Source organism: Lynx canadensis, chromosome A3 (genome assembly GCF_007474595.2).
Source record: "Lynx canadensis isolate LIC74 chromosome A3, mLynCan4.pri.v2, whole genome shotgun sequence".
Lineage (NCBI taxonomy): Eukaryota > Metazoa > Chordata > Mammalia > Carnivora > Felidae > Lynx > Lynx canadensis.
Genome location: NC_044305.1, coordinates 110,325,439 through 110,348,721, shown reverse-complemented (window position 1 = coordinate 110,348,721; position 23,283 = coordinate 110,325,439). Strand labels below are relative to the sequence as shown.

The 23,283-nt window shown below is 46.9% G+C and overlaps 1 protein-coding gene across 1 annotated transcript in view; it reads left to right on the top strand.

Annotated features, from left to right (window-relative positions):
• CRIM1 (cysteine rich transmembrane BMP regulator 1) overlaps positions 1–23,283 on the top strand; it is a 192,260-nt gene that overhangs the window by 161,903 nt on the left and 7,074 nt on the right. The window contains exon 14 of the mRNA XM_030311318.1: positions 15,706–15,900. Coding sequence (XP_030167178.1) covers positions 15,706–15,900 — 195 coding nt within the window. The remainder of the gene's footprint in view (positions 1–15,705; positions 15,901–23,283) is intronic.

Sequence of the window (23,283 nt, the reverse complement as noted above, 5' to 3'; positions counted from 1 at the left end):
ACTGTGTGACCTCTGGCCACAACAGGAGGCCACTTCCTCTGAGTCTTATTTTGTGTGTTGGTATATAAGAGATGCAGAGATTCTAAAAACACAATTTCTTCCCTCAGGAATTTTATAGCTAGATTTTTCTCAGTATAATGGCCATAGAGTATTAAAATGTATGTTTGAAAGCTGGACTCCCTTTTTTTAATAGAGTGACCACTTATGTAATTTATTCTTCAAACCATGATGCTTTTGAGAGAGAAACAGGGGCTGTTAATTATGATGGGACAACAGCTCTAGACCAGGAGTATCTGAAGCAGATCAGGACCTACGGTTGCCCTACCTTTTAGTGACCAACACATTGGGTTCTTCTGTAATACCCATAAGCTTCCTAGCCCCAAGTGGAGCCAAAAACAATGTGTCAAGTCATACATCCAACTTAGTGCTGCTTATTTTTTCAAAGAGCTGACCGGAATTTAGACAAAAAAAAATGGCACTGCCTTTGGTGAGATATAAATAAAAGGCGTAACTAGGCCACCATTTCAGGCTAGGGGATTAGCAGAAAGGAGAAATGTACAACCACTACAACTGCCACTACCATATTTAAATATCAAAACTCCAGTACAGGGGTTTTATGAATCCACCAGGGGCACTTGGATCATACTTAGAAAAGAAACCAGGGCCCAGGAGGCTGAGAATTCCATGTTACCTTCAGAGGAAAGATCTGACAGTGAGTCTCTTGTGTGTTGAAACTTCTCAGATTATTTTGTTTAGATAAAAAAAAGTTATTGTGTTTTGCTGCTTAACCGGTAAATTTGTAATTAGTAAATTACTGAACTAGTACATTTGTTTGCATATAATAAATAGGAAATCACTTCTTTTTCAAAGCCGATGTGACAAATTTAAACTCATGAAAAGAAACCTAGAAGCAAGAGTAGTCTATGTCTTTCTCAGTTTTGTTTTTTGGTTTTTGGTTTTTTGTTATTTGTGGGGCTTTGGGGTTTGCTTTTGTTTTTTGATTTGTTTGGTTTGTTTGGTTGTTTCTTTGGCCTTCACATTTCCTCTTCCAATTCTTGCATGATTTAAACTGTACATTCTTCTTTAGTGCGGACAGTTAAATGCCACTTTGGTCCACATTTTTTACTTTGATTTTAAGTTAGTTTGCAAGCACTTTCACTACATTTTTGTTCATACAAGCTCATAATAATAAAGTGAAATTGTGTTTCAGTGGCAGGTGTAATTGTATTATATATAAATCTAAGGCTTATCTTCAGGAGAACAAATTGGGGAGACTGAAGATTTGATGAATAATACTGTATACTTTTATTCATTCATCTTAATGCTTCATACATGTTGTTCTATTATTAAAATAGTCACTGAGCCCCTTCTGTATACATCATACATATTTTGCAAGTAGCCTTATTGGATTAGTCTTCATCCTCTCTCCCCCTTACGTCCAAGCGTACAAAGTCAAGTTCAGTCCCTCACTGTGATATGGAGATTCCCTATCTGACTCTCCAGTTAGCTCCCTTGGCCTCTTCAGGCTTGTTCTCTTATCAGCTTCCTGTCAGCCTGGTCCCTCGTAAGGGCTCCAAGCCCGGCAGCACTAGCACCCTGCAGGCAGTTACCGGCTGTGCCTCAGTGGCAAAGCTTGCATCACCATCCAGAGATCACTAGCAAAGAAAAAGACAGGCCATCATTTTGCATGTCCTAAAGCACCACGTTATTTGTCCAGGAGGCACAGAGGACCAGTGCTTGCACAGTCTCCTGCTTTGGGCTCTCTCTGTTTGAAACCAGCTCTTCTTAACGTAGATAATCTGTTCCCGGGGCCACGTGTGCCTCACCCCACCCAGCCTGCAGTGCTGACCTCACCATGGCCATGGGTCCCTGAGTGAACTAATTAGATCCCTCAAATACAGATTTCCAAAAACCTCAAACCTGCTTTTAATCTGACCTTTTTTTGTAGTGATAAAACCCCTAACCAAAAGCATGCTTCCTTCACCTTGCAAAGTATCCTTTTCTCTTACCGTAAGAGAATTGAAAAGTGGTGATCCTACGAAAAGTACTATAATTGCGAATATTTGTGTTCTTTTCAGCTAAATTATCAAGTCACTAATGCGCAATGATAATGCTTCTCTTTTGATGTGTGAAGGCCTCATATTATGTGTGCTAATGTAATAGAATGTGTAATACAGACATAATTAATAGGATTGATGATTAATTTTGAGAAGTGAACAGCTTTGTCTCATTACTGATAATACCCATCATTTGGGAATTCATCCTCGTACTAGAAAGAAACTAAGTAGTAATTACCCAATCATTTTAGTGAAACATTTTCTGATTCCCTAATTTTTTTATATTCCAGTTTCCTACGCAAATACACACGAATTTAGATTTTATTTTCAGAGGCTTTTTGACTGTTACGATGGCTTACAGGATGGGGGGAGCAAGAATCAAAAGATGAGCTGAGCGCATAAATCAGGTGAAGATAAAAGGTGTGGTGGGAATTGTAATGTGTGATGGCAGATTTGATACGTGGTTTCTCATAAACAGCAGATGCCCTCACCGTGACACACTTCACCACGCACACATGGCCTTATCACTGACTGTATCCCACATGCCATTCCGGACCCTTCCTAGAGCAAAAAGAATTCCAATGAGGTCTTTATTCCATCCCTTCTCCATGACAGTTAACAATCCAGTCCTCACACAGTCAGTGCCCGTGGGGATGCCTGCCCTGAGGGTGATACCCTGACCGCATCCCCCTCGCTCTGCTCTGATGTTCGTGTTGGTGATGCTTCTGCCGAGAGCCAGACAGCTTCTGTGCAGGGCACCGTCAGCATTCCAGTGACCCTCAACCACGTGCAGGGGTTTAGTCATTCCCGGGCAAATACTATAAAGAGCGCTACATTCGTCATGAAGATTTTTCTGAATTCAGCTTGTGGGGTCTCCAAGCCTATATTGTTGCAGCATCATGCCTGCTCTTGACTTTGGACATTAAGATGCGCAGGTGTGCCCCTCGATCGAGCCAGTCTGAACGGGACCATTCTCGGGCAGGCAGCCCCTGTGTTGGCCCAATCCTGTTATTACTTAGTCCATACAATATCGTTTCGAAACTTAGGATTTGGCAGCTATGTATTTATTTCTTTGTAACCATGTGTTACTTTAGAAAATATTTGAGGTCAGATATTTAAAGTCCTGTTTGCTGGCTGGAAATCTGTGAGTCCGTGCATCTTTTTCACTTGAGAAGTTTTTGTCAAAGGTTAGTCGCTTGTGTGTATTTGTGTGTGTATTTGTATATGAGTGGTATGAAATTGTGTATTTGTATGTTATGAAAGTGTACATACAAGTTATAAAATGTGTACGTGTGATGTGAACAAAGTTAAGATACCCCGATTATATATCTTTAAGTCTAGTATCTTTTAAGTGTTGCTAAGTATCCCGTATCTTTAAGAGTCTGTGAAAATGATTTTCCTGCAGACTGATTAGAGATTAGCTATTTTTATATTTATTATATATAAATATTTGAGGTAGAGCTTTTATGTGGAATCAAGGTGGCTTGGCACACTCCACTGGTTGCGATGGTTATCATTCTATTTCCTCTCTATTGTGATCTTCAATTAGAAGATGATGAATAATATTTCTCCTTAATAGAGGCGCTATCTATAGTTTCTATCAAGTCAGTCTATTATACAGCATTCATTTTTGTTTAGTTTTCTGTTTATGATAATGTTAACTTGTTTAGCTATCTCTCCTTAGAGATTACAAATATCAATAGTATCTCTTTGGAACATCTGTTGATCGTTGTGTATTTAACTCCTCCCAGGAATCAAACATAGCAAATACTTAATTCCTCATCTCTAAGACATACAGTTAAGTGACACACACACACACACACACACACACTGGAGAGGGTACTTAAGTCGACACGGCGTGAGCGCTCACTTGGGTCAGTACAGTTACAGCTCTTCTAACAGAGTGCAGCTGATCTGGGCCACATGCCAAATCGATTCTGATCGCTCCCTTGAAAGATGGCACCTGCCTTTCTGCAAGAGGTGGTGTACCTCGTCCTGCACTCTTACCTCAATCGCCCACCACTGCCTCATCACCATTTGTGGTCCGTGTGGAGACAGCGTACTTTCTAAGGCCCCGTAGCACAGCTGCTTGGGGCAGTGTGCCACCCACACACCTCAGAGCTTCCCAGTCCCTTTCATGCTTCCGGGTGTCGCCAGGGGAGAGAAAATGCAGCTCTTTTGGTTTTTGTTTACTTTGAGAGGCCAGGCCCATTTGAGGAGTCCATGAACTTGCGGTGCACGATCCACCGCGAGTCCAGAAACAGCCCATGGCATCTGTCATCAGGGCACATCACCGTCAGGAAGAGCCCCGTCTGCTTCCCGCACATCCTTCAGAGCTCTGGGCTCCTGAGGTCCCAACGCGGCAACCCAGGTGGTCCCAGAAGGTGCTGATGTGATTAAACAGAAGGGAAGGGGAGCCGGATGCTTTTCTGCATGCTGTTTAGAGGGTGAACGGCTGCAGACGTTCTGGTTGTCACGTGCTGTACTGACTTTGGAATGGGTCTAAAGTTGCCGCAGCAGAAGTAAAGAGTGATTGGTTTCAGTTGGTCTACCCTGCACCCTGGGAAGCACCTCATCCTGCTCATGCCATATGCAGCTTTCTCTTTGCACCTCAGTGTCCTAGGCCTTAGCTGTGTAAACAGAAATTCCAGTAGTTCCGGCTGGGTAAACCTCCGAGTGGCATTGTCCTTATCTGGGCACCAGCACAGTCTTATTTTCAAGAGGTCTGTTGCACAGAAGGGAGCCTGGCACTGGTGTCTTCACCTCTTGTTTCTGTCCAGGAGACCAACCCTGATTTTGGACTCTCGAGTGGTTGGGGGAAAGACCCCCCCCTTCCCCCGATATGGAAGGTTATTTCTGATAAGGAAATGTATTCAGACCTGAAGTCACTCAGCAGACCCTCTGGAGGCTGCTGGCGGGGTGTTTGGACATTGGGCTGTGACGGCAGGACCCGCTCTGGGAAGTCCAGTGGCTTCCTCCTCAAGGTTTGCGTAACAGAATTCTGTACTCTTTTACATGGAAAGCTTCCCTTAGGTCATAAAGCAAGTATTATGTTTTCCTTATCTTCATCTTTCATTGTTTCTGCCTTTTAGGCTACATTATGTGTTTTCAGAATGGTTTCTGTGTATAATCTCCATGAAGGATTGTAGGCCTTGTAAGAGATGGGACCTCAGTTCAAGTTGAAAATGGAATATTTCCTTGAACTTCCATCCATGAAGTGCTTAATTGACCCATAGCAGACACTTAATGCATGGATTAAGTCCCATTACTGAAAAATTCTGTCCTCTGCATGCTGTGGGAATCAGCCACAAGTCCTCATGTTTACCAGTTTGGGGAGGTTTCTGTTCATGGAACTCAGGAAAGTTTATAATTTTTCCAATAACTTTATTTCCTATTTTCTCTAGTATGTTGAAGAAACCTGAAAGGCCCCTTTGGCTTTTATAAATGCACCTAGACTCCCACCCCAAGAAACAGAATAAAATAAAACACAAATGGACTTCCAAGAAGGGTCTTAAAATGGTTGTCAGGTCTGCTTTCAAAGTATTTTAAGACATACAGAGAGGTAGGTGTTCGCCTACATGGCAATATTTGTCTCGGGTTTTGGTTTCTGTTTGTTTTGGTTTTTTGGTCTTTGTTTTTTTTACAAAAATGAGTTAAGAGCAGATGTTTTATTTACTAGAAGCCAAATGTTATAAGGTACTCAGGTTTTGAGTCAAATCAATAAATATTTTTTGCATTTTTTTATCCAAAAACATTTAATCATGTGCTGATAGGATTACAATGTATTGGATCTCTGCCTCTCTGAAATTATCTAGACCACCTGCATCTGATTTTAGCAAGACATCAGTTGCATTCTGCTTTTCCATTCTTTTTCCAGTCAAGTAAGGCCCAGCGGGCCAGCACGTTCAAACTCCGCCCTCATCTGTGCCCACCAGCCTCCGTGAGTCGCTTAGTGACCTGTGAATTATTTGCTCGGATTCCTTCAGCGTTGTGGTTTGTTTGTTTCCTCTTTACGTAAACAAAAGTAAAGCTGGTTTCTCAAACAGGAGGCACACACAATCGATCTCTTCTCCAAAGGGAGAGTTCATGCCCAGCATATGCCCACCTTTGGGATATGGAAATGAAGGGGATATCACAAGCCGGGGATTTGGGTATTTTACCGGCTAAAAGAAGAAAATATAATAGTAGCGTTCTATTCCTCTACGGCAGTTAGAGAAAGGTCGCTGCAGTGCCACGTTAAATTTATAAGCTAAAATGTTTGAAAGTACTTCCCGGGCACTTCCTCAGGTCAGCTGTGTCCCTGGTGGTTCTTGACTGCCTCTTCCACTCCCTTGTCTGAATCCCCTGTTCCCCGTAGGGTGCCCTGTGGCTTCTCACACCTGCCGAAATGATCACACTAACGCTCTCTATAAGTCCCTGGGCGGCAAACTTAGGATACCAGATAGAAGTATAACATTGTTAGCATGGCCTGCAGTTGGCCTGTGGGTCTGGACCTGGGAACCTGGGAAGCTGATGAGACCCGCCAGATCCAGGAGACTCTCGTCAAGGGTGGAGACCTCATCTGCCTTGTGCACTGCTGCGTCTCCAGCGTGCCAGCGTTCAGGACCGTGCTGTGCACAGCAGTGTGGCAAAAGGACAAAGCACCCCTCTCCACTACTGCCGGGGATTACTTTGCAGTAGGACTTAATCCAAGAGTCAGAACTGCATTTAGTTTCTTGGCCTGGGATCCCAGAGCAAATTACTTTTCAGGACTCTAAACAGTACCCTGAAGATTGGAGAGAGCTGATGCCTTTGGTAAAGCCACCTGCTTTCCTCCCAGGAAGTGACTCCCACACTGACACTCTGCCTTCAGGACTGCCACACCCGCATTTAGAACCTCCAGTGTCTACACAGGAAAGTTGTCTCCTGGCAGCAGTTGAAGAGTCAAGTAGAGCATAGTTTCAAGGGCTTCTTACTTTTCAGATCCGTCCACAGAGGCAAGTGGGGGAAACAACCAGGAGATGCTTCCTTTTCAGAGGCCAATGTATATCCCTCATCATGGTCAGGATCAGAGGCAGAGCAAGGCCTGAGCTCCCATATCTGGGGCTTCTGAAACACTGAATGGACCTTTATAGAGGAAGCAAACAACACAGCTGTGCATTCTGGGGTTTCCCCACCTGTTAATTAGCTTTATGGTGTAATGGGAAGATAGCTCGAGAGCAAAAGCAAAGTCCCAACTTTAACAGCCCGTTAAGACTTCTTATCTTTAAAAGAAGTGAGATGGCGAAGTTTAAACAGTGGGAGAAGTCAGCTTGAAAGGAGTTAACATTTCAAGGCCTTTGCTGCTTCTTCCTCCCCTTTTGTAGGAACCAGAATCAGGGAAACTGGAAAGAAAAACAAAAATGCAGAGTTCTCCAAACTGCCCCCACGGAAAGACATGGCATACTTTAATCGTAGTCATCCGTGATGCAATATAATGTTGCTTATATTTGAGTCCAAAAGAGACAAGACCCGTCCGTGTCTGTGCGCTGAGTCACACGACCCCACAGAAGGAGCTGCTGTGCACGAGTTCTCCGGGTGCCTGACACGGCGTTGGTGAGGACTCCAGCACCAGGTCTCCTTCCTACAGTAGAGACTTTGTTTCTGAAGGAGGCCCAAAGTCCTTCCAAGCCTGGTCTCACGGATGAGAGAGGCCAGAGCCGAGGAAACAAAATACCAGAGCTGCTCTAAACCAAGGAGTGGCCATAAAATAGTAACTGTCTTCATTGCATGGGTCAAAACCTGGCTGTGGACGTCTCTGCCAAAGGAAAATTCCAGAGCTGTGTGAGGCAAGGGCAGTATTGCTGGGATACGTTTATAGCCCTCTGCAGTGACTGCTTAGAAGAGGAGCACATTTGTTTGGATATATAACTCCTGATGTGTTTGTCCTAAAAATAACCTGATTATATTAGTGTCATATCTCATGTTTTTCTTGGAACGTTCTCCTCTAATCCTCTTCTTCCGAGAGAGATGTTAAATAGAGATGTGCCTGAGAAAGGCCATGGGTCCTCAGTAACCACTTCGTTATCTCTGTTCCTTCGTAGGACTGTGCCAGATACGTGAGGCAGTCAGTTAAAAGGTAAATTACCTTTGAAGACAAAAACCTTAAGCCCCAACAAATGTAAGGGGTAGGAAAAGTGCCCATTTGCTAGGTAGTAAGTAATAACCACGTTCATGTGTCTGACACAAGGAGGTATCCTCCCTGAGGTTATCCTACTGGGCACATGGTGGGCAGAAGGTGTGGGGACTATGCAGCCGCACCTACAATGTTCCCGTCCTGGCCTTGCCACCTCCTTGCCATGTGTCTTGGGCAAGTCATGTAACTTCCCCTTGCCTCACTTCTCTGAGAAATGGGGGTAATATCCTGTCCCCTTGGGCTGTGGAGATCAAAACGGAACTGGCTCATATAAATCAGCACAGTGGCCCATACATAGTAGGCATTCAGCAAATGGATTACTATTATTGGATATCAAAGAATAAAAATCATGTCATTGTCAGTGTAAACAAACCAGTGGGAGTGATAAATAGAACAGTCAAATGGCATGGCCCACTCAATAGCCAAATATAAACTGTGTAGACCACTTTTAGTTGAACGTTCCCATGTCTCCATTTCTACATCCTTCTTCAGCCAAAGTGCTTAAAATGCTTTTGTATGTACTTCCAACTAGACTGTGCTCTTTCCCCTAAAAGACTATGGCGACTTTGTGAGTTAGAACCTCAAATTACATAGAATGGCCACCACGTCTTCCTGTAAACCGACTCGTTTCTAAAACTCTCTGACCGTTCTCAGATTCACCCAAATGTGCCGTGGAAGGAGGTGTTACAACCAGTAACCCGGAAAAGAAAGGGCCTGTAAGAAACAGGAGGCTCCAGAATCTGTCAGCCAGCACAAATGACTCCATGCTCTCAGGCCTCTGTTTAGATCTTTGCCTTTCAGGTGACATGTAGTCAAAAGCAGAAATATTTGTATAAAGCCTCATTAACCAAACTCTAGTTGATTAATCTGCGCCACGTAGCAGCCACCCTGGAAACGATTAATCAGGGCCCTCCTAAACCAAGAATCCTTCATTTATTTCACCCGAAAATTCAGTAGAGTCTTAAAGGTGACTTCGTTTTAAAATGTGTTTGAAGAAACAGACGAAATGTATCGATTTTGTGGTTCAAACTGGTCAGATGTGGAGATACCGTAGAAAACCACTCCTTGCAAGCAGTGGAGGGGAAGTGTCTCCCCGTTCCTGTCTCTGAAATGGGTCTCTAATCGTGGCTTGAAGTGCCTGTCCTCAAGCTTGCCACTCCTGGCAAGATGCACGCACAGCTAACCGTGGCTTACCCCGAGGCAGCACGTTGGAACCAGCATGGCCTTTCCCTGAAGGCATTGTCTTCTTTCCAGAGAGGACCGGGCACATTGGAGACCACATGAAGAAGGTTCTGTGTGTTCCTGGAATAGAAGGAAAGGATCCAACCATTAAGTAGACCTCATTGTAAAGAACTCGAGCCTTGCAGTCAGATGGAGTCAGGGTGTATGTTGGCTCCACCACTTACTGGTTTGGTTACACCAGGTCCCTTCTGCCCTCTAAATCTGCGTTTCCCCAAGAGTAGACTAGACTGCCCTACCTCTCGGGGTTTCCGCGAGCCCAGATGGCGTGAAGCCCTTCAGCACCATGGATGCTCGGCAGGTGCTCTTGGGTCCTTCAGTATTTGGCTTCTAGATCCTTCTTTCAGAACCATCCGGTGTTTCTCTTATCTCTGCCATCTGCCTCTTCTGACCTTCAGTCTTTAAGAAGGTCAGCTCTGAGAGTGCTGGTCGCTCGGTTTTTAGATCTCTTGGACTTCTGAGCAGACTTTGAGGTCCCTCAGTCCTGCGGCCAAGTCCCTTCCAGGGTCTTTTTTGAGGCACTGGGCCCCTTTTAACTCTCTGCCACCCCCAAGGAGAGACTCCTTCTTTGAGGCGGGGCTACCAGCTACCAGTCGACTGGCATCTATCTCTCCATCCTACCCACCACCCTCCCCCCAGGTTTTTTCCCAGTTTTATTGAGAAAGAATTGACATAGATCACTGTGTAAGTTTAAGGCATACAGCATGATGGCTTGAGTTACGTATATTGCAAAATGATTACCACTACAGATTTAGTTAACATCTCATGGATGCAGTTAAAAATTTTTTTTTCTCCTCATGATGAGAACTCTTAGAATTTATTTCTTAACAACTTTGCTGTCTCCCACACAGCAGTCTAGTTAGCTGTAGTCGTCGTGTCGTACGTCACAACCCTGGCACATATTCATCTTACAACAGGAAGTTTGTATCTTTTGACCACTTTCTCCACTTCCCCCTGCCCCCACCCCCCACCTCTGGTAACCACAAGTCTGATCTCTTCTGTGAATTTGTGTTTTATTTGTTAGTTTAGATTCCACAGTTCAGTGAGTTCATGTAGTGTTTGTCTATTTCACTTAGCATAAGACCTTCAGGGTCCATCCATGTTGTCACAAGTGGAAGGATTTTTTCACTTTTTATGGCTGCATAATATTCCATTGTGTGTGTGTGTGTGTGTGTGTGTGTGTGTGTGTGTGTGTGTGTGTATAAAACACAACTTCTTTGTCCATTCATCCATCAATGAATGGGTTGTTTCCATGTCTTAGCTATTGTAAATAATGCTGCCATGAACATGGCACCCCCAGTTTTTTAGACCTACCAAGATAGCTTACTTTTAAAAAAATCATTTTAACGTTTATTTTTGAGAGAGAGAGAGACAGAGCATGAGCGGGGGAGGGGCAGAGAGAGAGGGAGACACAGAATCCGAAGCAGGCTCCAGGCTCCAAGCTGTCAGCACAGAGCCGGACGTGGGGCTCAAACTCAGGAACCGGGAGATCATGACCTGAGCCAAAATCTGACGCTTAACCAACTGAACCACCCAGGTGCCCTGTAGACTTAGTAAAATAGCTTCGTAATCTCAAATTGGAATTAACTTAGTTGAAAATGACCTCGAAAGCGAGATACTTCTGAGGTAATCTGTGACGAGCAGAGCTTAAGTGGAATAGAGGGAAAATGGTGAAAGTACCTGAAAATTCAATCCATGGCAGTCAGCCCCCTCCCTGAAGGGAACCGCTTTGCTGTGACCGCTGAAGCCCCCAGACGCTGGACCCATCTGAACCCTTCTCTGAGCCGGAAGGTGTGATGCATTTCACTGCCTGCCCTGTCATCACACTGCTACTTTGAGTTCTAAATCTTCGTTGAATTTAGGAAAAGATACATTGTTGTTACAAAATCAAAGAACTTCAGTTTCACCCAATATGTAGTCAGAGTTCTTGGTTCAACCCATCACCTCCAAGGCATTCAGAGTAGCTGCTCTCATACTGTTTTATAAATTTTCTTTTGGACAATGATCTCCTTCATTGTCCCGCCTGATGTTGTAGCTCAGGATTTGATCTTTGGCATTTCCTCCATGGCTTGGTTTTCTTACAGTCTGCTGAAATTCTCCAGAGTGGGCCAGTAGCATCCAGGAAGCACCATACCACGTGGCCAGGTTCTTTAGAACCAGGCTCAGATTCAGCTCTTCTCCCTCAGTATTCTCGGGTGTGTCTTTGGGGGGGGGGGGGGGGGTCACGTGCATAACGCATGCTTATGTGTCTGTGTGTTTGAGATTTCCATTTCATATATTGCTGTCTCTTTATCAAAAGTAACTGATGTTCATTGTAAAAAAAAAAAAAAGTGAAGAGAAAAATTCACCCGATTGTACCAATTACTATTAACATTTTCATTTCTTCCTAGACAGTTTTTAATTTTCCTCCTTACAGATTGAGCTTAAACCCAAATGGTGCCTTTTGATAGCTGCACGGTATTGTCTCTCACGATTGCATCATGAGTCATTTAAACATTCTCTTATCATCAGACACAGGTTTTTCCCCTGACTTCTTGCTGTTATAAATAATACTGTGATGAATATCCACCAGAAAACACTCACTTTAGACCTTTTCTGCTTATTTCTTTGGGATGGGTTACTTGGAAGAATTAGTGGCTCAAAGGGGTATAAACTCTGTAAAGTCCCATGAAGGGTACTGCCTGTTTTGCCTGTTACCCCACACGCTGCGAGGGTGTTTTCCTACCTGAAGCTCCCAGTGACCGAAATTTGTCCTCTTTTACCTTGTTGCGCCCCAGATTGGCTCTGTCCTGGTGGCAGCTTCATGGTCATGATCACGCAGAGAGGCTTAAGCATTTGAGGAGCGATCCCTGCAGCCCTGACTGGCCCCCTGGAGTATCTGGGCGATCTGATAAGGCCTGACCAGGTCCCTGACCAACTCCCCAGCTGTTTGTTTCTTACAGCAGGGAACTGATTCCCGTACTGCAGTTACCTCTGCCTGGCCCCCCATGCAGTCCGGGCAGCCCTTCATCCCTCCTCCTCCCCAGCATCCAAATCCTGACAGTTTCTCAGAAACCTCCAGTCTAGCCTCGCCTGTCTGTCCGCGTCCACCCGTGCCGCCTTAACCTGGCCCACATCACATCTCTGTGAGCAGTGTCCTCCTCTTCCGTTCCCCATCCAGCCCTCCGTACGGCCCTTTTCCAGAGTCGTCCTCCCAGCACAGCTGGTACGGCCCCTCCCCTCCTCTCCGGGAAGGAATCTCAGTGGGTCTCTGGTTACTCGAGACCCCTTACCGTGTGAGCCCACCTTCATCTCCAGCCACGGTGCGGGCACCCATGCACACTCTCCACCCCCCCCCCCCAATACACACGCACACGCACACTCTGTACAGCCTGACACTCTCACTGTTGGACACGCCATCCGCCACTCGCAGTGCCCTTCCTTCACCTTCTTCACCTTCTGCTGTTCCCTCCAAGTAAAACACGAACCACAAGTCCCGAGCGATGCCTTCCCCGGTTCCCCAGCAGGTAGTCGCTTCGCCCTCCGTGGTGTGCAGCTCCATGTTAAATTCACGGAGGCAGCAGCTGCTGTGCTGTGGGGAGGAGTCCCATCCCCAGGCTTGTCCAACTACTTCTCTACCGTCCTCCGGGTCAGGGTCATTGTGGTCATGCCGCCTTTCCCACAGATGAGGAAAGTATGTAGAATCAGTGAGTGAATGTCTTTATAATGTTTACTATGTAATGTTTTTTAACGTCAGTGTCATTTTTATTTTATTATTTTTTAAATGTTTATTTTTTGAGAGAGAGAGAGAGAGAGAGAGAGAGAGATAGCATGAGCCAGGGAGGGCAGAAAGAAAGGGGGACAGAAAGTGCCCTCCGAGCTGTCAGCACAGAGCCCAATGCAGGGATCGAACTCACGAACCACGAGATCATGACCTTAGCCAAAGTCAGATGCTTAACCAACTAAGCCACCCAGGCGTCCTCAATGTAATTTTTTAACAGACCATTTTAGCTTTGTAGCATTAATTAAATATCTTAAAAAGTGCCTTTGCTTAGATCTTGAGAAAATAACAAACCTGTGCTTGGCTTTGATTCGAATCTCTTTTTTACAAAGTCCTTCCTGAGTTCATTCCCTCCTTTTCTCTGAGAGGAACTGGCAAAGATGCCTTTAGGAGGTAAAGCACAGAGAATGTGCTAGATGAGGCGGGCAAGGAGCTTGACCTTCTCTTTCCGAAGCTCCTAGCACAATAATTCATTATTCACATTTTATGCAGTGATACTGGTCCATCCGATGAGCTGTTACAAGGTCTATGTAAAATAGAATCAGCAGTATTGCTTCATGAAGAGATGCTTCCTTTCATAAAGAGTCCTCTGCATAATAGACTCTAGATTTGATGGCAAATCTAATGTCCTCAATGAAAAGTTGGCTGGAGGTCAGAATATAACTCGAATCAGGTTCATTAAATGATTCCACTCAACCATTTGACATGTGCATTTGAGATGTCTTAGTAAAGTCGCCTCCCCTAAGGATTCCAGACTCGCAAAAACTTCTGTCGTGGGTTTGGTTTGAAAGCCTCCAGACAAGGTTTTAAGCTTAACAGTCAGCACACCAGAAAACTTTCTATGGAACGTTCACAAATACAATGAAATACATTTTATTAGAGAGTGAGAAAACCTTTCTGTTTACAACTAAGCTTCCTGTGATTCCTCCGCATCCCTTGTTGAGCCTTAGGCAGAAATAGTGAGAGAAGCTGTGAACACATGTTGAGAAACGGAGATTGTGCATTCTTGCACTTGACACAGACTCCTTCCTGTGCTCTCTTATACACCTCTGCCATGGCCTGAGATCTAGCTATGGACATACAACACGTCCTAGTCTAGGCAAGAAGAGAATGTGGACACCGATTGTGTGAGCCTCCTCTGGAGAAGCCCGACAGGAAGCCTTGTGCTAGGTCTACACAGAGAGCAGCTAGAAGCTGCCTTGGGAGTTGCTCAAGGAATATGGCTGCTGTTGCCTACACATTTCTCATCGCTCCCTCGGGCATTCTGGGTTCCATCCTCTGTGTCGGGGCCTCTGTTGGAGCTTCCCAGATGTCTTCCAGGAAGAACCCTGAGCCCCTGACATCACTGCTTTCCTACCAGATTCCTTTATAGTTTTTCAGTTATCAGTGACCAGTGGTAAGTGGAGGCACCTTTAGAATCTGAGCATAAAATCTCCCCAGCTTAGTAGGAGTCACCCAGTTATTGGCCTGTCCAGTGACAAGGAAGTTCTGCCCCCCCCCCCCGTGTCCCCATTGACCTGCCCTGTCTCTGCTGGTCACTGGGACCTCACTCTGAGCCACCGTTCTTGAGCTCTCGGGAGACAGACTGGCTTTGAAATGTGCCCACTTGTAAATGAGTTCAGGTGGACCAGGAGGAGGCGATGAGTCCCAAGAGAAAGGGACTTTCTAGGAAAAAGTCGGGGGAGGAAGGAAATGAGGATGGCAGGGGAGACTGGAGGAAAGAGAACACCTGTAAATTCTTACACATAAAATAACTCTTAAAAATACATGATTATCAAAAACCATAGTTTGCTGGAAAAAAATGGATTGAAATGAAATGAGGTGGGTTTGAAAGCAGGAATGCCTTTGTTGATGACAGCGAAACCCCCCCCCCCCCCCCCCCCCCCCAGAATCGCCGAAGAATGAGGTAAGTGGTTCTGTCAGCACGGGTGCCTGCACAGGAGAGCCGTGGGTTCCCCGGGACGCACCGCCATCCTTCCTGACCCCTCCCCTGCATCACTTACATCAGGATTAACTGAAATTAGGAGTTTTGTGAATGGCTCTATAAATGTATTCAGCTGGACTTTATCTCTTCCCACATAAAACCTCTGAATGCATCCCTACCTATTTGTGTCTGAATTTGGTTTTTTTTCTTCATGTAGTACGTTCAGTAGACACCCAATGTGCTTAAATCTGTATTTTCTTCAGTGACGATCCAGGGACACTTACCCAGCGGGTGTCATTCCTACCTGGCCGTAGCAGTTAGTAGCCTGTGTTGGCCTCCGTGGCCCTTGGTCAGGTTCAGGCCACAAGACAAGTGCTCTGAAGCTTCTCCTGTGCCAAGGAAAATGGCAGCAGGGAACTGGGGAGGCGGAAGCTTCGCCACATGCTGGAAAGTCACCGTGGGAAGGACGTGGTGACCGTACAGGGCTGTTGCCCTTTTACGTGTCCGGTGTCTTAAGATGCGGTGCTTTGTCACATCCAGCGACTCCACCCTGTGCTGTTCTTTTCGCTAGAGGACGCAATTCCGAAGAAGGCGGTGTGCCACTTCAGCGGGAAGGCCTACGCCGACGAGGAGCGCTGGGACATCGACAGCTGCACGCACTGCTACTGCCTGCAGGGCCAGACCCTCTGCTCCACCGTCAGCTGCCCCCCGCTGCCCTGCGTGGAGCCCATCAACGTGGAAGGAAGTTGCTGCCCGATGTGTCCAGGTATCTGAGCCAGGGTTCCCGAGCCGTCACAGTGATTGCGGGGGAAACGGGCCGCTGGTGCACGGGACCCGGGCGGGCCGTGGGCCCGGCCCAGGTCTTCCGCCGCAAAGATGGGGCTGGGGGTGGGGGGAGGCCGGAGAGACTGCCATCAGGGTGAGGGCCTGATTTGGGTCCCATGCTAGACTCGCTCTGGTTCTTCTCATCTGCGTGCTCTAAGTGTTCGTGGCGGCACGGCCTGGCGGGCGGAACAGGCTCTTAGTGCCGCGTGCCCTGGCCGGGTCGCGCAGTGTTGGTGTGGCGTTGGACCGGCCTGGTGAAGAGGGCCCAGGGGACCCGCTAGGGGATCGCTTCACAGCCATTGCAACGTGAATATATATCAGAACCGGAATGGAGGAGTTGTGGTTAAAGAATGCATTTCAGTCTGTGTTCAGTTCCCGAGTCCCAGCAGCACCCGTGCTGTCCCTGCGGCCTGCTCCCAAGCCGTATACCCAACTTGGTGTCTTCCCGCGGAGGCCCCAGCTGGCTGCCGTGGCGCCCCCTGCCCACGCCTCTCCCCACACCCACCCTCCGTGTCAGCTCAGAAACCCACCTCCGAGTCGCAAGCCTCCGTCCCCCACAGCTGCCCAGATCCTCCCCCAGGCCACCTCCTACTTTCCACGTCTGTGTCTTGTGCCCTTGTCCTCTGTCCCTCGTCCCAGAAACGCAGGGCCTGAGCCCCCGGCAGGACAGCCTCCGGGGAGCATTCCGGACCTCCAGCCCTAAACAGACCCCTCAGACGGTCTATACCGCAGAGAACACGCACTCTGGGGAGGAGTCGGGATCCTTTCCACCTTCACCTTGACTCTCGTGTCTCCTTGCTGCATTATGTCAGAGAACCTTGGCCGTGCAGTACGGTGAGCTGGGAGTCCTGCCAGCCGTGCGTCTGTACTGTGTGGTCATGAGATGGGATGGTCAGCACCCAAACAGTTTCATTGTCTGTTTAGCTGTTCAGCAGCGGAGCCCTGATTGAGCACTTCTACAACTGTCCATTCATCCCACGTGATGGATGGGACGTCCCGCCAGGTCAGGAGGCTGAACCCTATTCAGAGCCTACCGTTGGGTACCCTTCCCAGCTTAGCCGCACGGGCCTTGTGTGAGGTGCACATGGGGAGTGAGAGGTTCCCTCTGCCGTCTTATCACCATCTGCACACGGGGGACATGAAGTCCTTGAGGGCCGTGCAGAGAACAAGGGGAGCCGCGGGTTTCCCCCGGGAGGCAGTCTGTCTGCTCCACACCACGTGTGCCTCATGAGCTCCACATTCATCTCCCCAGTAACACGCTCCTGAGATCAAAATGGTGAGACTTGACCTTCTTCCTTCAACAGAGACTCACTCAGTGCCTGCCATGCACCTGGCTGTTTCTAGGCCCTTGGGGGACAGCAGTGAATCAAACAAAGCCCCACCCCCAGTCCTCGGGAAGCTTACATTTTCGGTGGGAGGGACAGGCAGGAAACAAGTAAGCGATAAAGAGACCTCACCCAGGGTGAGGCTAAGGACTGTGGAGAAGAGCAAAGCCAGACAGGGGGCAAAGGGGAAGAAGGGACAGGCTGGGTTGTTTCACGCAGGATGATCTGTCACTTTGATAAGGTGACATTTATAACGAGATCCAGAAGAATTGAGGACTCGGGGGAGGGGGGTGGGGGGGAGGAGGCAGAATGCTCTGGGTACGGGCAGGGCACAGCCCTGCGGTGGAAACACGCTGTGCATGTTCAAGGACAGCCAGGAGGCCTTGGTGGATGGGCCCGGTGAGCAGGAGGCTGAGGCGAGCACGGAGGCTGTCGTGAGCCGGAAGCTGCAATCTCCGCATCGTTGCGGGGCTTCGTTGGGCGGGGAAGAGGCTTCAGAGGGTCTTAAGCAAAGGAGGGAAGCTGGGTGACCTTCCCTTTCACAACACGTCCCTGGTGCCGAGTTGAGGCGTAGACTGGGGGATGTGGAGAGGACGAGTGGAAGCAGAGACAGTCTGGAGGCTTTCCCAACAATGCAGGCCAGAGCCCAGGGGTGGCCTGGCCCGGGGCAGTGGCTCTGGAGGCAGGAGAGGGGGTCGGGCTCGGATTCTTTGTGAGGGAGAATCGGTAGGATTTGAAGACAGTGCTTGTGAGAAGAGAGGAAGAGAAGCCGTGAGTGACTCTCATGTGTTTAGATGACAACACGAATTTGCAGCCACGGGGTAAAGGCAGTTTGGTTGGCGGCAGTTTTTCTTTGAAATCTTCACTGTTCGTCCAAGTGGAGCGAGTGAACAGTGAGCATGTAATCTGCAGTTCAGGAGAGACCGGAAATGGGTCTGTACATTTGAAAGTTGTCGGCTTAAAAACCAAGGTGGTTTTTTGTTTTGTTTTGTTTTCACTTTTTTATTTGTTTTAATATGAAACTTACTGTCAAATTGGTTTCCATACAACACCCAGTGCTCATCCCAACAGGTGCCCTCCTCAATGCCCATCACCCACTCTCCCTGCCCTCCCACCCCCCCCTCCAATCAACCCTCAGTTTATTCTCAGTTTTTAAGAGTATCTTTTTAAGCCTTGGGACTGGAGGAGATCCCCCAGGGAGTGGGCGTGATAGAGAAGAGGCGCCAGGACTGAGCCCAGAGACCCTCCAACTTCGGGAGACTGGGCAGGGCAAGGGGGACTGGCAAAGGAAACAGAGGAGGAGCCACAGCCACACGGGAGGAAACCAAGAGCCATGACCCAGAAGACAAATGGAGAAGGGGCAGGTGTGCCATTAGGTCAAGTCAGAAGAGACGGGGAAACTAATCCTTGTGCGTTTAGCACGATCCTAATCATCTTGACCACAGCCATTTTGGTACAGCGGTGGAGGCTAAGTCTAATTAGAGGGGGGCTCAGAAGAGAAGGGGAGGGTGACTGGCGATACTGGTTATCAGCCCTGCTGCAGGGTCCACAAGTGAGACTCTGGTGTGAGGTAGAGTGGCCTTGCAGGACAGGTGGGCCCTCTCTATTGGAGGGAAGAGGGTAATCTGACCAAAGACCCTGAGATGGAAAGGTCAAGGCCCAGTGTCCCCAGAATAGAGAGTTCTAGTAGCAGGAGGTAAGGACAAAAAAGATAGCTTTGGCCCAGATGTTCAGGGCCTCGCTTGTCAAATTTAGAGTGTAGATACCATCCTTTGTAGGGAATGGGAGCCTCATTTTTGAGCAGGTGAATGACATGGTCACATAGGTGCTTTGGGAGGATTAACAGGGTGGGGTGCAGGAGGGACTAAAACGAGGGGAGACCAGAGGCCAGGACAGCTGTAACTCACATTGCAGACGTCCCGGGTGGTGACAGCAAGGCCCCAAATCCAGGTGATGGTGGTAGGAACAGAGTAAAAAGAGGTACTCTCCTTGGCTTGTGAGTTTAAGAAAGGAGAGAGTCCATATATTGCCAATAACATCCTTGTTCATTATGAAAGATTTCTCCAGTGACTTCTCAGGATTTACTGTTGGATGGAAATTTAATTTCTGTAACTCTTCTTTCTGCGTCTGATGTATTATTGATGGATCATTTCTCCATCTTCTAAGCAAACGGCAATCAGCCGAGCTTTGCCACTTTACATTTGATTAAGGCTGGATTCCTGTCCTGTTCGCTCATTGGCTCATTGTGTGATCTTGGTCAGGAATCCTCACTAAAGTTCCAGGCTTCCATTTATCATCTAGATAACTCCTGATACCATGCTTTGCCCTCTGCCCATACCGACTCCCATTCTGGGTAGCCTCACCCTTTACAAAGCATGGTCCCCCTCTGCCATCTTGTGAGTACAAAACCCGTGGGCTGGGTAGCTGCTTAGTACTTGTCCCATTTTACAGAAGATACTGAGGCTCAGGAAACTTAAGTGAATTATCCACAGTCCTGCAGCTAGTTGGCTGACCTGGGAGTTCTGATCCCAACTGACTTGTAGGTTCCATCTCCCAAAAAAAAAAAAAAAAAAAAAATGGTGCATCAGCTTGTGAGCCTCTGGCATCCTGTCCCCATACTCCAGAAAAGGACATTTTATGGAACCGTGGGTCTTACAACTGGCCAGGTGCCTCTGAAAGTAAAATATATCCACAGTAAGTGGTCTTGGGTTCCTCTGAAGTTCAGATCAGATATGACCACGGGAGTAATTCTTAACTGTGACCATGTGCCCGTGATCCACGTGGCCTAGCCTGATGTAGTTCTGTGTCTGCAGTGCAAGCAGCTGTCAAGGGCTCTTCTAGTAAATGCCAGAAGGGCTGTATGTGAGAATTGGGGTCAGTCACAGGTCTTGGCCGTGGAAGGCCTGGGTCTAGGCATGGAAATGCAGTAATTCCCACACTTCTTTTTGTTTGTCCAAGTAGGTTTTTGCTGAAAGATTTATCCTTTTTGGCAAAACTGCTCAGAGACTGCTTCCCTTGTAAGTTCACGTTAAAGGGAAATGACCCTCTCCCGTGGACATGAGGGCTCTGAACTAGAGCGCTGAGTATTTGGTGACGATGGAAGGCGGTGTAGGTAGATTTTCATCCTAGCCGTACTGAGTTTCAGGGAGCAAACCCATACTGAGGGCGGGCTGTGAGCTGCCCAGCAGTGAGAAACACCCATTGTCATGAGACGCCCATGAGGGCAGGACTGGTCTTGCTCATGGCTGTCTCCCAGAACTTTGACCACTGAAGTGCTCAGGAAGTATTTGTGGACAGTGGTAATAGAATTAATCACTCTGTAAGACATTCTCCCTCATCCAGGGCACACCCTTCTCCCTTTCCCGCTGATGCCAAGTAGAGCCTTCCGAAGCATCTGTGGGAGGAGGGTTTGAACTGTCTGTTGGTGGTGGGGGTGTCACTTGAAATCTACGCATATGCAGCTAGAAGGCACAAGGATTTCAAAACTGTTTCCTGGTACTCTCCCCCAGAAAACCCTGACGTGAAACTGAACCGATCCCCTCTCTGGGGACCTCTGGTGGGGGTGGGGGGGGGGCGGTTTGGCTACTTAGCCGTTGACATTCCCAGGTTTGGGGGAATAGAGCCCACAGTGGCCTTCTCTACTGAGGTCTCAGGTGCCAGCAGTAGAGTGGCCCCTGCATGATGGGAAGGTTCAGTGCTGTGTGCTAGACCCACAGGGGAGGCCCTCAGACATGCTGTGGCATAGAAAGATGTCACATAAGTGTCAAGGTCACTTTTCTTTTCAAACTCCTCCAGGAAATTGATATCACACAATCAGGGTTTGTCAGTGGGCGAATGAGACCCCATGTCTGACACACCCGTCCCAGAATCACCCACTGCGGACTTGCCGAATCAGACCCCTGAGATGCAGCACATTTTATAAGCTCTTCAGGTGATTCAGATAGGACAGAAAAGTTTGAGTCACTGGTTGTACTCAGGCCCCTGCTTCTGTAAATAGTATTTTCAGTAAATTCTCCTTTTAATTCAATAGCATTTTCAGTAAATTCTCTTTTTAATTCAAGAGTTTTCAGGTATTCACGTGTCTAGCTCTGGTCATGTCTGAGGTACCAGTCCCCGTGCCCTCGAAGATCCCCCTACAACTTTGGACTCCCCAAAAACCTAACTACTAATAGCCTGCTGTCAACCAGAAGCCTTACGGATAACATAAACAGTCAATTAACATGTATTTGTATTTTATACATATTATGTGCTATATTCTTACAACAGAGGAAGCTAGAAAAAAGAGAATATTAAGAAAACCATAAGGAAAATACAGTTACAGCACTGTACTGATAAAAATCCATGTATAAGTAGACCTGCACAGTTCAAACCCCTGTTGTTCAAGGGTCACCTGTATTTAAGTAAGAAAGCACAAGACTGAGGGACAAAAAGCCAAAATAACTTTATTCTTGGGGGGGCACCAACCAGGAAGACCTGGGCCATGGCATCACAGAGCAGATTTGAATCCCAGCTCTGCCAGTTCCTGGATGCGTCATCTTGGGTAACTGACTTAACCTGACTTCACCTCCCTGCCGGGTACTCCGTTAATACACGGTGTTATGAGCAGAGCAAATACTCTCTTCCCTGTCACTTTTCTCCTCTCTATAATTCATCTTGAAAGCCAGGGGACTATGGGGTAGACACCAATGACTGTAAGCAGGGAGGATATTAGTTCTATTTTAACTTCTATACCTTGCATTTTATGTATCTTATTTTGGACTAAATTAGGCTATTAGTGAATATTTAGTATGACCAATGTTGAGTAACCTTATAAAAATTGGTTAATAATACGGCAGGATCTGGCCAAAAGGAGACATCTAGTTGATGCAGATTTTTGTGTTGCCTTTTGAGAATACGGGTTCTCAAGAATTACTTCTTTAGAGCATGTTGAGACATCCTTACTGTTGCCTCATCTATTTAAAAGGTGTCTGGGTATATAGTCCAGTGTGTTTGTCTGATACATACTGACTTAGAGCTTTCAGCTGTCTATATATACAACCCAGGAAAGTTCAAAAGTATAGCATTTCCAGCAGTTATAAAGTGACATAGAAAACGTTTGATTGTACCTTTTATACGGAATTTTATTGAAATAAAGAATAGTAACTTAAAAAAAAAATGTTGGGCTGGTTGTTAGCCAGACGAAGAAAGGATATATAAATATATTTGTAGTAGCCAAGAAAAACTTTCAACTGTTTTCACGGGTCCCTTGTAGAATTTAGCTTTAAAACGGGGGAAAGAAAGGGGCACCTGGGTGGCTCAGTCGATTAAGCATCCGACTTTGGCTCAGGTCCTGATCTCATGGTTCGTGAGTTCAGGCCCCACGTTGGGCTCTGTGCTGACAGCTCAGAGCCTGGAGCCTGCTTCGGATTCTGTCTCCCTCTCTCTGCCCCTCCCCCACTTGTGTTTCCTCTCTCTCTCTCTCTCTCTCTCTCTCTCTCTCTCTCTCTCTCATTCTCTCTAAAAATAAACAAAAAAGAAATATTAAAAAAGAAAAAGAAATTTGGGGTAAAGAATATTATTCTTCTTAGTTTTGTTTCATTTATAGTATCTTACTGATCCAAGTGCCCAAATGATCAAGTTAGATCATGGAAACATATTTACTGAAAATCATCTACCAATCCACATGGTTCCACTGGTGATAAAACAGACATGTGATGCTTAAGCCAGGCCGGACCTCAGGAGGTCTGCTTACAGTCTATTCCCATTTAGGGGAATTGACAAAGAAGTAAGAGTGAAAGATGCTTTAACTTTTTCACTTCCTAGGACCTATTTTATAGAAGTGATTCAACATTCATGGGTTAAAGAGAAGCAGCTTATTAAGGTATATAGTATTTAGCTGATGGAATAAAAGAAATCCTTCCATTTCAGCCAGTCCCTGTCAGTTTGCACAGAACTACAGGGCCAACAACACCATCTGACATGAAAAAGCAGAGCCTCTGACCCTGGTGGAGAAAACTCTC